Source organism: Salvelinus alpinus, chromosome 37, assembly GCF_045679555.1.
Source record: "Salvelinus alpinus chromosome 37, SLU_Salpinus.1, whole genome shotgun sequence".
Classification (NCBI taxonomy): Eukaryota; Metazoa; Chordata; class Actinopteri; order Salmoniformes; family Salmonidae; genus Salvelinus; species Salvelinus alpinus.
This window is the reverse complement of record NC_092122.1, coordinates 1,050,964-1,065,203: the sequence shown is the minus strand read 5'-3', so window position 1 is coordinate 1,065,203 and position 14,240 is coordinate 1,050,964. Positions and strand designations below refer to the sequence as shown.

The 14,240-nt window shown below is 43.5% G+C and overlaps 1 protein-coding gene across 1 annotated transcript; it reads right to left on the bottom strand.

Annotated features, from left to right (window-relative positions):
* Window positions 1–1,509: 1,509 nt before the first annotated feature.
* Window positions 1,510–5,943, bottom strand: LOC139565654 (serine/threonine-protein kinase pim-3-like). The gene is made up of 6 exons (XM_071386132.1): window positions 5,486–5,943; window positions 5,076–5,185; window positions 4,915–4,965; window positions 4,438–4,801; window positions 3,362–3,538; window positions 1,510–3,195 (listed from the first exon to the last, which is right to left on the bottom strand). Exons 1-6 carry the CDS (start codon window positions 5,571–5,573, stop codon window positions 2,999–3,001), a joined length of 987 nt encoding a protein of 328 aa, XP_071242233.1. The 5' UTR covers window positions 5,574–5,943; the 3' UTR covers window positions 1,510–2,998.
* Between the last annotated feature and the right edge of the window lie 8,297 nt (window positions 5,944–14,240).

Sequence of the window (14,240 nt, the reverse complement as noted above, 5' to 3'; positions counted from 1 at the left end):
TCACTGTAAGGTCTGTTGTATTCGGCACGTGAATTTGATTTGATTTGATGATGTGTGATTTTTAGATAGGGAGAGCTATAAAAATGTACTTTGCATATCATATTTAGGATACACTTTAACAGTTAACCATGGACACTTGACTTAGACACTGAACTAAGATCTGTTATGTGTTTTTCACTTCAAACAGTTAAGGTTGAGCTTGAGGGGTAGCGCCTAGATCTGTGCCTATGGTCATTATCTACGGTGAGGTGCCATAACAGCTCATGGGCAGGGAGTCACCAGAGGGGGCAGCACCTCCCCACCACAACAACAACACTCGTCCCTCCATCCCCCACTACCACTTCCTGGAGAACACTGACTTACAGATGATGACGAACATCGTCTACCTTTCTCTTTCTCACAGCCCACTGCTCTGCTCCACCAATAATGGAGTGACTTATGGTATTGTTATTGTATGGCAGGCAGATGAGGCCGGCAGCATAAACGGAAAAGCAATTAGTTCTAGCTATGTTCAGGGTTGTGTTGTGAGTGTGATGATGCATGTCCCTGGCTCCTGCCTCATTCCTGTGTCACTTTCTTCTACCCAGTCCTTCTCTGTGTACAGCTAATACAGCCACGTCACACACTGACTATACAAAAGATTACGAACACCTGCACTTTCCATGACACCAGGTGAAAGCTGTCACTTGTTAAATCGACTTCAATCATTGTCGATGAAGGGCATGAGACAGGTTAAATGATTTATAAGCCTTGAGACAATTGAGACATGGATTGTGTATATGTGCCATTCAGAGAGTGAATGGACAAGACAAAAGATTTAAGTGCCTACGAACGGGGTATGGTAGTAGGTGCTATGCATACCGGTTTGTGTCAAGAACTGCACCGCTGCTGGGTTTTTCCCACTCAACAGTTTCCTGTGTGTATCGATGGTCCACCACCAAAAGGACATCCAGCCAACTTGACACAACTGTGGGAAGCATTGGAGTCAGACAATAGGAGGTGCACAGTAATACATAGAGCCACAGCTACATGGAACTCTATTCCACATCAGGTAACTGATGCAAGCAGTAGAATCGGATTGAAAAAACAGATAAAAATACACCTTATGGAACAGCGGGGACTGAGAAGACACACACAGGCGCCTGGATGTTGTATTGTAAATATGTGGTGGTGGAATGGTGGCCTGAGGGCACACAATGAATGTGTTGGGGAAGGTGTTATGAAATGTAATGTCATGTAGTATTTTAAGCTGTATGTAACAGTCTTATGTTGCTGGACCCCAGGAAGAGTAGCTGCTGGGGATCCATAATAAATAGAAATACAAAACATGGGGCAGCATCCCTGTGAATGCTTGACACCTTGTCGAGTCCATGCCTGACAAATTGAGGTTGTTCTAACTGTATATAGATATATGCAAACATCCTTACCCATTTAATAATGTTTGGTTTATAGATTTATCAATGACTGTATGAGGAATTTTTACCAGTAAAAAAGACAACACAAGTATGATTTATGTACAAAGGGATTTAATTGAAATGTTTGTATAAAAAAATTGCATCACCAGATCTCTATCATTCGTGTCATACAGCTAAACCGAAAGAGAATATCTAACACCAGGCAAGCCACAGATTCATCATAGTCACTAACTAGAATAGCCTTATCCAACCCAATAGCCATGTGCGTCCATGGAGTTCAATGCATGGAGACAGCACACGTGTAATGTACCCCAAAAAGCAGATGTACTTTTAGATTAAGTCAATCCAACATTACTTACAAGACTATAAAAAGGAGTTCAATCACATTCGTAGCTCTTCCAAATTTAAGTAAACCTTGTTTTAATTCCCTTTCGACAACTTCAGTGCATCCATCCACAATCTAAAAATAAATAAAAAATTAAAATGTATGTTGAAGTGTAAAAATATCATTACAGGAATGCAAAACAAAAGGCCATGTAAAGATATGCAAATTCTGGGATTTCTCACCTCTTAAACATCTACAATAAATAAAATGAGCCTAAAGAGTGGAATGTCTACACATTCTGAATAAATTAACAGCATGGGATAAAAAATTAAAAAAACTGCACAATATTTGTATAGTAAAAGACATAACCGAGACCATGAATATTGCATTGATTGTGCATTTCACACTTAAGCCATGATACACCAGTCCAGGGCAAGAGCAATGTAGTGCCAGTAGTGAGATGGGGGAAAGGCAAAACATTCAATTAAAATACATTTCCAAGGGGCTAAACACACAGATAATGTAGTTTTAATACACATTCAGAAATGAAAGGATCCAATTTTGAGAAATCCAAACAACTCGAGGCTGTAGTATGAGTGAGCAGCTTAGTAAGGGGGCGCAGTGTGAGTGGGTTGCATTTCAAGTATTCCATGGTCAACAGTCAACTCCCGCCTTCATCCCCTATTTTATGATCCCTAAGAATGCTGGGTGGTGTAGTTTACCACACTGTCGTGGAGGAAGACAACTAATCTCCATCATGACAGGGTGGGATACGTACAAACAAACCAGCCCGAAAGGGTTATAACAACAAAAAGTTATGACAAAAGCCCCCCCCGAGAAGCAGCTTTCAAAAAAGGCACTCCAAATCAAAAACATTGAAATATAAAGCATTCTCCAAGCTCTATGAGAGCAGCTATGTCTGTCTGAATAAGGGGCTTTAAACCAGATGCATAAAATCAGCCTTGTTATAACAAATTAGAAAATAATAAAGTACTAAATAAATAGTCACTGGTAAAGACCGCCCAAACAGCAAATGTTCCACATTAGGAAACAATTCATGAGTTATAAAAAATAAACAAAAGATAAAGGAAGAACAAACCATAATAAATTATAATAATTCCCTACAAAAGGAAACCAAAAATAATTCTGCCAGCCAAAGCCATGGTGGGGCATAAGGACCAGAGCCCTTTTAAGTCCAGTTAAACCCCCCCCCTCATGTCCATTCACTCTTTTCTCCTCTCATCCCCTCTTCTCTCTTTCATAGGCTCTCCTTGCTGGAGCTTGTGCTAGATGTGTCCGTGTCGATGGTCCTCAGCCGGATGTCCCCATCCTCAGGCTTGGAGGACATCGACACTTCCCCAGCCAAGCGCATCCACGGGTGGTCCAGGATCTGTTCTAGAGTAGGCCTGTCTGACGGCCGTAGCGACAGGCACCACTTGATCAGCTGCTGGCACTCTGGAAAGAGGGAGAGAAAAGGGGAAAACATGGATTAGTATTTTATTTTGTGGGACAAGAGGGAGATGGAGGGAAGAAATGAAATATAAAATAGTGTTAAGAAATATGTTTTAAGACTTAGAAATGTGTTTATGATTGTAGGTTGACTAATGGAGTTAGTACACACCATTAGACACTCTCCTCCTGAAGTACAGTCTCCCCTGGAGGATTTCCTCGTCTTGCTCAAAGGGGATGTCTCCACAGACCATGTCGTACAGCAGCACCCCTAGCGACCACACCGTAGCCGAGCGCCCGTGGTATCTATGGAAGCGGATCCACTCTGGCGGGCTATATACTCTTGTACCTGGAGAAGAAAAGGCTGATTAGTGACTTCTTAACTTCTATAATAGCATCAAAACTGTTTATTTGGGACATTTCATGTGACAACAATAATATAAATAGGCCTATATTGCAATACTGTATGATTTGGAAAGATTATAAATGATGGATATTTAAAAATAGTCAGATAATGTCTCTATAAAAAGGCAGAACAAGGCAAGTGTAATTCCATCTAAAACAAGGATGTTATACTGGTGTAATAATGGCTTTTTCTTTTCCACAACAAATCTCTATGAAACTGGGTGACCCGCCTCACTCCCCTCCCTCCAGGCATGAGTAACTTGGATACCAAACACAAACTCGAGTGCGCAATGTGAGCCACCACGTGACATGAATCAGCCCAAGCTCAGGTTTCACAACAAACAGATGTTACGTGGCAGCTGGCCCAATAGCCATTACCTAAAGGCTTTGAAGTGAGCGTTTCTTAACAGAACACAGACAATTATCAACATATAACAATAACCTATTTTACTACACTAATGTGTTAAATTATTGACTAATATGACATTTATAAAAGGTACTTGAAATTAACTACATAGGGATAATCAAAATGAATAAGGATCGACCTATAAACATTGCTGATAACATCACCACCCGCCGGAAAACTATGAGGTACCAAAAACAAACCACTGCGTCACAAGCGTCTGTGGACACGCCGGCCAATACAGAGGAAGGGGGGGGGGGGGGGGGGTATTATATCATCAGATGATCTAATAAGGCGAGTAGGTATCTATACTAAAACAAACAAATATAGCTGAAAGCACGTCATGGGTCAGTACAGACTATAACGCACCTTCAAAAACACATCAAACCCAGAAAATACAACGAAGCCACTGCTGGCAACGCATTGGGTAGAGTACATACCGTCAAAGTCAGTGTAGACCGTGTCCTTGAGAATCGCCCCTGAACCAAAGTCAATAAGCGTGAGCTCCCCAGTGCGTAGGTCTACAAGCAGATTTTCATCTTTGATATCTCTGTGAACTACCCCGCTGCTGTAGCAGTGGCGGACAGCCTCCAAAACCTGACGGAAAAATCCCCTTGCTGTCTCCTCATCCAAAGCGCCCTTCTCCGTTATGAAATCGAAAAGATCCTTGACCAGCTCCGGTCGTTCCATAACAATCAACCAGCCGTCTGGTCGCTCATACCAATCCAGGAGTTGTATAACCCCCCGAAACGACGAACTGACTTTCTTCAATAAAATAATCTCCAAAGGCACCATCACACCATTCTGGAAGAAAATATGAAATCACAAATGAGTTGAGTGACCTAGAATCGATTCAATTATCAAAAAACAACTGACATGGGTGAAAAACCTAAACAAACCGGAGTGGTGATACTTACAATAGTACCCCATTCGGTCACCCGCTCCTTCGGCACATGTTTCACTGCGACCTAATTTCGAGAGAGAAAAAAAATACACATTAGATACAACGAAGTTAGTAAATAACTATGAGATGCCTTGATGGCGCCATGTGCCAAGATCAAAGCACTCCTATTCTTACCAGTGCGTCATCCGAGAGCCGACTACCGGCGTAGACTGTGCCGAATCCACCGCTGCCCAGCACCGATCCCACGGTGTAAACCTTTTCGAACGGCTCCTTTTCCACTTTACCTGGAGAAACATCAAATTGAGAGCAGATAAACATACACGACAGTCTCGTCTTTCACAGTGCAAGATAGGCAATCGAATCGCAGCTGTTGACTAACGTTAGCTATGTTAATCACAGTTGGCGTGCATATCGACAGTACGAAGCCATTTAAATAGTTCCATGTAAGGATTTTAGAGTTAGTCAGTAAAATACAATTGTTTCATTATTGGAAGCATGAATGACTAAGATAAATCTAGTTCAATAAACAGTCCATCTTTCCGGCTATGTAAAGCACGAAGAATGACAGCGGGTTCGAATCATACCTGGCTGGAGCTGTATTTTCACCGGTAAATGGTCCATGCTCGAAGGGTGGCAAATGTGCGAGAATGAGCCAAACTTTGACAACAACATATTCGAACGGAAGACTAACTAAATTCTTGTTTATCTGAAAAGGTAGATTCTGATCCAATCTTATGTAAATATGACTGAAAAGGTTAGCGCTGGTAGCGGCTAGCTAATAAATCCAGTGTGCCAACTCCACCCGCCCCGTCGATGTCTCAAATAAAATGCCGCATCGTCCTTTTCAGATTAGAAACGAGAATCCTGTATCTTAATTCATCACTTTGAAGATGACCGATTCCTTGAAGTACTGAAAACAGTACACTTGCAGAGCGGTTAATTATTATCTAGTAGAAATCGCAGAAGATGGTAAGAAGTCCAAAAGACTGTGTCGATATTACGGAATGTATTTGCTGTCTGAGCTTTGTCACGGTCTTTCCCTACCTTTTCAATAACGCCAATGTTTTTAACGAGTGGAGGATGGTTGTATCCCTCCGCCCCGAAAGACTACTCGGTATTTTCCTGGAATTTGTCGTTATATCCGGCAATGATTAATTGAAATATAGAGATAGAGGAATTAATATGATGATTTATACAATATAAAAAATAACCATTGTGTAATTTCTCAGATATAATGATATGTATACACGTACTACTTTCTCATAGTATGAGACGCCCAAGGATCTCTTGTCTGGAGGCTTTGCGCTGTGTTCTCTAGGGACCTGGAGGATTTAACCAATGAGATGGTTTATACAATTACCATGTTTTCGATTTGGACCAATCAAATGCTCATTACGATTTGGACCAATCAAATGCTCATTATCGTAAAAGGGTGATATGCGTGCACGTGGTGGGAATTCCGAGACGCCCTTTCCAATTTATTCTGGGACACAATGGGCGCGTTCGAGGGGAGCACCAATCAATCAATCAATCAAATGTATTTATAAAGCCCTTCTTACATCAGCTGATGTCACAAAGTGCTGTACAGAAAACCAGCATAAAACCCCAAACAGTAAGCAATGCAGGTGTAGAAGCACGGTGGCTAGGAAAAACTCCCTAGAAAGGCCAGAACCTAGGAAGAAACCTAGAGAGGATCCAGGCTATGAGGGGTGGCCAGTCCTCTTCTGGCTGTGCCAGATGGAGATAATAACAGAACTTGGCCAAGATGTTCAAATGTTCATAGATGACCAGCAGGGTCAAATAATAATAATCACAGTGGTTGTCGAGGGTGCAACAGGTCAGACCCTCAGGAGAAAATTTCAGTTGGCTTTTCATAGCCGATCATTCAGAGTATCTCTACCGCTCCTGCTGTCTCTAGAGAGTTGAAAACAGCAGGTCTGGGAAAGGTAGCACATCCGGTGAACAGGTCAGGTTTCCATAGCCGCAGGCGGAACAGTTGAAACTGGAGCAGCAACACGGCCAGGTGGACTGGGGACAGCAAGGAGTCATCAGGCCAGGTAGTCCTGTAGCATGGTCCTAGGGCTCAGGTCCTCTGAGAGAGAGAAAGAAAGAAAGAAAGAAAGAAAGAAAGAAAGAAAGAGAGAGAGAGAGAGAGAGAGAGAAGAGAGAAAGAGAGAGAGAGAGCATACTTCAATTCATACAGGACACCAGATAAGACAGGATAAATACTCCAGATATAACAGACTGACCCTAGCCCCCCGACACATAAACTACTGCAGCATAAATACTGGAGGCTGAGACAGGAGGGGCCCCATCCGACGATATCCCGGACAGGGCCAAACAGGCAGGATATAACCCCACCCACTTTGCCAAAGCACAGCCCCCACACTACTAGAGGGATATCTTCGACCACCAACTTACCATCCTGAGACAAGGCCAAGTATAGCCCACAATGATCTCCGCCACTGCACAACTCAAGGGGGGGCGCCAACCCAGACAGGAAGATCACATCAGTGACTCAACCCGCTCAAGTGACGCACCCCTACTAGAGACGGCATGGAAGAGCTCCAGTAAGCCAGTGACTCAGCCGCTGTAATAGGGTTAGAGGCAGAGAATCCCAGTGGAGAGAGGGGCACCGGCCAGGCAGAGACAGCAAGGGCAGTTCGTTGCTCCAGTGCCTTTCCATTCACCTTCACACTCCTGGGCCAGACTACACTCAATCATAGGACCTACTGAAGAGATGAGTCTTCAATAAAGACTTAAAGGTTGAGACCGAGTCTACGTCTCTCACATGGGTAGGCAGACCATTCCATAAAAATGGAGCTCTATAGGAGAAAGCCCTGCCTCCAGCAGTTTTCTTAGAAATTCTAGGGACAATTAGGAGGCCTGCGTCTTGTGACCGTAGCGTACGTGTAGGTATGTACAGCAGGACCAAATCGGGAATATAGGTAGGAGCAAGCCCATGTAATGCTTTGTAGGTTAGCAGTAAAACCTTGAAATCAGCCCTTGCCTTAACAGGAAGCCAGTGTAGAGGCTAGCACTGGAGTAATACAGTATGATCACATTTTTGGGTTCTAGTCAAGATTCTAGCAGCTGTGTTTAGCACTAACTGAAGTTTATTTGGTGCTTTATCCGGGTACCATCAGCCATTGGACATAAACATTACACAACAAGTTGGAAATCACAAATTCAACAATGAGGGGTTTGGAAGGAATCAGTGGCTAACTGCAAGCGTTGCAAAGCAATCACTAGCCTGCTATTTAGTGGCGTGGGTGTGTGGTCCAATTCTGGGTTTAAGGGTCTGTTTTCCAAGCTTAAAAGGATAAACATTCAATACCATTGGCCATAAAAGGTTGAATATATTGGCCATGCTGTCAAGCCAGCATGACTTCTGCCACATTCATATACAACTCGGAACTGGGAAATCTCTGACTTCAGTGAGTTCAAGACAACTGGGAACTCGAGAAAAAAAACAAGCTCCGACTGGGAAAATAAGTTTTGAACGGTCATCCAACTCGGAATTCTAAGTCGGGAACTCTAAAGGGCCTCTTTCTAGAGCTCCGACATGAAGATCACTGACGTCATGATTCGACCTTTGGAATCCACAGATTGCGAGTTGAAGATATATACTTTTACTAAGAGTATTAGTATATTAGTAATTGACTGACCCGGTCTCTCCAGATCTCCCAACAATACTATTTCTAGGGTCAATTTTAGATCAATGTTAAGTATTTTCAGCCGTTCCTGAACCTGAGACCAGAAACAGGCTACCTGTGGGCAATACCAAAACAAATGGTCTATTGATTCTGTATCCTCACAACAAATTCTGCAGAGCTGAGATTGTATGCCCCAAATATTCAACATTTTGTTGGTGGCAAGAATTCTGTACAATCATTATGGCACAGCTGTCAACACCCTGGTCCTCAAATTAAACTGGTATACTTTCCTATTTATGCTATTTTAATTCATCTGCCAGTTTTGAATCTTTATTGGTCAGACAGACCAGTTCCCTACCTCCTCCTGCTGCCACCTGCCTCCTCCATGTTTGCGGTAATGCTGTAATCAATTGGTTGTAATCTTGGATTGAGCAGACCTTCCCATACAATTCTGATATCTCCATGAAAGACATAACTCTCTACCATTCCAATTTACAATATCCTTTAAAAACAAAATACCTTTTTCTGTCACGCCCTCATCTGTTTCACCTGTCTTTGTGATTGTCTCCACCCACCTCCAAGTGTCTCCTGTTTTCCCCATTAGTCCCCAGTGTATTTATCCCTGTGTTTCCTGTCTCTCTGTTGCAGTTCGTCTTGTTTTGCCAAGTCAACCAGTGTTTCTCCTGTTCTTTCCTAGCCCTCCTGGTTTTGACCCTTGCTTGTCCTGATGCTGAATCCGCCTGCCTGACCACTCTGCCTGTTCTGTTCTATTATCTATGCATAGTCATGTTAACTCTACCTACATGTACATATTACCTCAATTACTTTGACTAACCTGTGCCCCCGCACATTGACGTTGTACCGGTACCCCCTGTATATAGCCTCACTACTGTTATTTTACTGCTTCACTTTAATTATTTTAATTTTGTACTTATCTATTTTTTACTCAAACATATTTTTCTTAAAACTGCATTGTTAGTTAAGGGCTTGTAAGTAAGCATTTGTATTCAACGCATTTGACAAATTACATTTTATTTTATTTGAGTAGATAAAACAAGCTAACAATGAAGCTTTGAGTATATCAAAAAAGGCTTGACATACCTCTACCGGTATACCATCAAGCCTGGGGGGTTTTCCAGACTGAAAGGATTTAATAGCCTCAAAAAGTTATTCCTCTGGCATTTGGCATTCGCACTGATCTTTTTGTACATTTATTAACTATCTATTTGGTTTTTATTATTTGGAGAGAATTCCTTACAGTAATCGTCATTCAAAGGGTGAGGATGAGACGGAAAAGAGAACATCTGCTAAAAATATTAAGCTTCCTCTTTCAAAATATAATTTGGAGAATCATAGATGACTCCGTCTTCAGTAACGAATTTCTGCGTTCCTGTGTTGGCGACTCTGGAAGAATTTGGTGCATTTTTCTCCATATTCCTTATTCTTTATTTTTGTAATAGATTACATCAGATCATTCTTGAATAAGTTCCTCCAGATCTTTTTGTTTTTCCTTGAACTTATTTTGTTTCTCTGTAGTATCATTTATATTGCTATCTACCTGCACTATTAGTTTATGGATTTCCCTTGTTAGTCTTGTCTCTTTAGACAGAAATATACTTTTTATTATTGATGAACATTGAACTGAATGACCTCTGAAGGTGAATTTAAAGGTATCCCCAACAATAAGGGGATTTGATGAACCTATATTATACTGGAAAAATTCAGTTATAAATTATTTTGTTATAGTTCAAAATATATTGTCCTCCGGTAAACGTTGATTAAATTTTCAATATCCCCGTCCACGTGGAATTTCTATAAGAGTTATGTGAAGGCTAATTAGATCCAATCGCATTCTGTCTCCTATTAATACTTTTTTAACCTTTGATGCAAGAGATAAAGAGACAAGAAGGTAGTCAAGGCGACTAGCTTGATTAAGTTACCTACATGTATATCTCACAAGGTCATGTTTTTTTAGTCTCCAAATATCCACTATTTCTAATGTTTCCATAATATTTGTAATTTCCTTATGAGTATGGTGATGATAGTTTGTAGAGAGATTTCCTTTACAGTCCATTGAGGTACCTAACACTGTGTTATAGACTCCCACCATAATGATTTAATCGTTTGTTGCCTGTAAGTTCAATAAATTGGTCTAAATATTTTCAAAGGAGTATGGATCATCCTGATTTGGACCATATAGATTAATAAGCCAAATCTGTTTTCCATCCACTTTAATATTAAAAAAGATCCACCTTCCTTGCGAATCATTCCTACTATTTGCACATTCAGATACATTTTTGGGTTAATTTATAACACACCTTATGAGTTCCTTTGTCCATGACAGAAAATTATTTCATTACCCCATTCCTTTTCCCACAGAACTTCATCTAAGGATGTGATATAGTTTCCTGTAAACAGTATATGTTATATTCCTTTTCTTTTAGCCACGTAAAGACTGATCTTTTTTATAATCTGCTAAGCAGTTACAATTATAACTGGCTATACTTATTTCACACCTTACCATAACTAGATACTATTCTCAGTCTAAATTTACCATAATTAGTGCTTTTAAAGTTACTGCCATAAGAGGTATTGTGACAGTCAAAATAAGATTTTTCAAATGTCTGTTGTTTAGAATTCAAGAAACAGGTTCTATTTGTTTTATTCCCTTGCCTGTTTGCCTGTGAGCCAATGTCAGAAAATGTTGTTAGAAAATTGAGTCAAGATATTATGTCTGTGGTAAATCTGAGTAGGTTGATGTGTATGATATTGGATGTGTTTTAGTGAGAGTGTGTATGACGTCTGGATAAGAGTAAGACTATAATGTGTGATGTCCAAATAAATACATAAATAATAACCCAGCTGTAATGAACACGAGGAGAGACAGATAGCTGGTTTCAAGTCCAGGGCGCAGCAGGTGTTTATTGCAAAGGACCACAGGAAGAGGCAGGTAGCTGGGTCCAGGGGCAGGCAGAAGGTCATCCTAAAGGGCAACAGTACAGGCAGGGAAAAGGCTAGTAACGTAGCCTAGGAGATCAGGCAATAAGTAGATAACAGGAAATCCGATAGGCTAACGTACAGGCAGGGAATAGGCAAAAGGCGTCGTTAGTGAGGCAGGCAAAAACTCTCATACACGGGAGGAGAGAGTGTGAGCTGGAAAGTGGTCTGGAAAGTGAGCTGCGTTCAGGGGATCTACGTGTTTGAGGGTGTGAGTTGGAAACAGACGTTACAGTACCCCTCTCAACGGGTGGCTTTTGACGGCCTAGGAAGCTGAGCAGGGGGCCTCACCCGGGGGCGTGGAGCTGCGCGGTCAGGACGGTTACGGTGGAAAGACAGGATCATGGCTGGGTCGAGGATGTCCTGGGAGGGGATCCAGGACCGTTTTTTGGGTCCGTACCCCACCCAATCCATCAGGTAGTGGATGCGACCACCCAGGCGCTTGGAGTCAAGGAGGACTCGGACGGAATAAGCCGGTGCACCGCCGATGTCAAACGGAGGGGGTGTGCCGAGGTTCGCCACGGGAGGATGGAGAGGGCTGTACCTCACAGGCTTGAGAAGGGACACATGGAAGAATGAGGAGACCGGTAATGGCGGGGCAACTGGAGACAGTAGGTGACAGGATTGATGCATTGTGTTATTTTGAAGGGACCAATGAACCGGGGACTGAACATTTTGCAGGGGTCACGAAGACGGATGTCCCAGGTAGAGAGCCACACACGTTGCCCAGGGTGGAAGAGTGGAGTAGGTCAGCGACGCCGGACAGCGAACTGTTTCTGGGAGTGGGAAGCTTGATTGAGGTGCCGATGTGCGGTCTCCCAATCCTGGTCGCACCGTCGAAACCACTCATCGACGGTCTCCCATGGAAACACGGGGGGTTGGTGTCCGAAGACACACTGAAAAGGAGTGAGATGGAGTGAGGGATGCACCAGGGAGTTTTGTGCGTATTTGGCCCAGGCTAGATCGCGATTCCACTCGTGTGGTTGGTGGGTGTAGTGTTGGAGAAGGTACTTCCCTATTTCCTGATTCAGGCGTTCCGTCTGCCCGTTGGTTTGGGGATGGTTTCCAGAGGATAGGCTGATGGAGACCCCCAGTCGGTAGCAGAAGGCTCGCCACGCCCTTGAGACGAACTGGGGTGACCAATCCCAAACGATGTCTTCCGGGTTCCCATACAGACTAAACACATATTGATACATGCACTCGGCCATTTCCATGGCATTAGGTAGATGTGGAAGGGGTATGAGTCGGCACATCTTGGAGAACCGGTCCACTACAACTAAAATAGTCATGAAGCGCGAAGAGTTCGGCAGATCCGTGAGGAAATCCATGGCGATGTGGGACCATGGTCTGTGTGGTGTAGGTAAAGGCTCGAGCTTACCGGTAGGTAGTTGGCAAGGGCTCATTGCCCAAGCACAGACGGGACAGGAAATAACATAATCTCGGACGTCAGCTGTTAGGGATGACCACCAGAACTTGTGTGTCAGTATCTCCGTGGTCCGGGTGATTCTGGGATGGCCAGAATTCATGCGAGGAATGGCACTACTGCATTAGTTGGGGTCTGACTGACGCAGGAACGTAGGTCTTGCCTGCAGGGGTGTCGGGAGGTGCTGGGTCCTGGCGTAGGGCCTGGACGGCTGCTTGGATTTCCCACTGTATGGGTCCCACGACACAAGACGGAGGTAGGATGGGCTCGGGCGCTGGGTTAGAGGAAGGGGCGTCAAATAGACAGGATAAGGAATTAGCTTTCACATTTTTCTTGCCAGGCAGGTAGGTGACAGTAAAGTTGAATCGGGTGAAGAAGAGTGCCCAGCGAGCATGTCTGAGGTTGAGCCTCTTAGCACTTCTTAAGTACTCCAAATTGCGGTGGTCGTTAAGGACAAGGATTGGGTGATGAGCTCCCTCTAACCAGTGGCGCCACTCTTCGATAGCCAGCTTAATGGTGAGGAGCTCTCGGTTCCCGACATCATAGTTCCTGTCAGCGGGTGACAGTTTCTTGGAAAATAATCCAAATGGGTGTAATTTGGGAGGTTTCTTGACCCGCTGAGAGAGAACCGCTCCCACGCCGATCTCGGATACATCCACCCCCAGAACAAAAGGAAGGCTAGAATCTGGCTGCCTAAGGATGGGTGCAGAGGTGACGAGGCTTTTCAAATGCAGTAAGGGCGGTGTCGGTCCATTGGAGGGTATGGGTTTTTTGACTGGTGAGAGCTGAGAGAGGAGCGGTTGTGCTGCTGCAGTTTCAGATGAACCAGTGGTAGCAGTTGGAGAATACTAGGAAACGTTGTAGTTCCTTTACGGTGGTAGGTTTGGGCCAGTTAAGCACGGCCGTGACTTTGCCTTCGTCCATGTTGACCCCTCCTGGTGTCAGCACGAACCCTAAGAAGGTTACCATAGTAACATGAAAGGCGCTCTTCTCAGCCTTGACATAAAGATGGTGGTCCTGTTGCACATGCTGTGCGTGTTCTGCAAGGGAGTGAGAGTAGATCAAGATATCGTCAATGTACACGATGAGGAACTGGTTGATCATGTCCTGGAAAACTTCATTCATGACGGACTGGAAGACTGCGGGAGCACTGGTAAGACCGTAGGGCATAACCAGGTATTTGTAGTGACCCCTAGCGTTGATGAACGCTGTCTTCCACTCATCCCCAAATCGGATACGGACCAGGTTGTAAGCACTACGTCG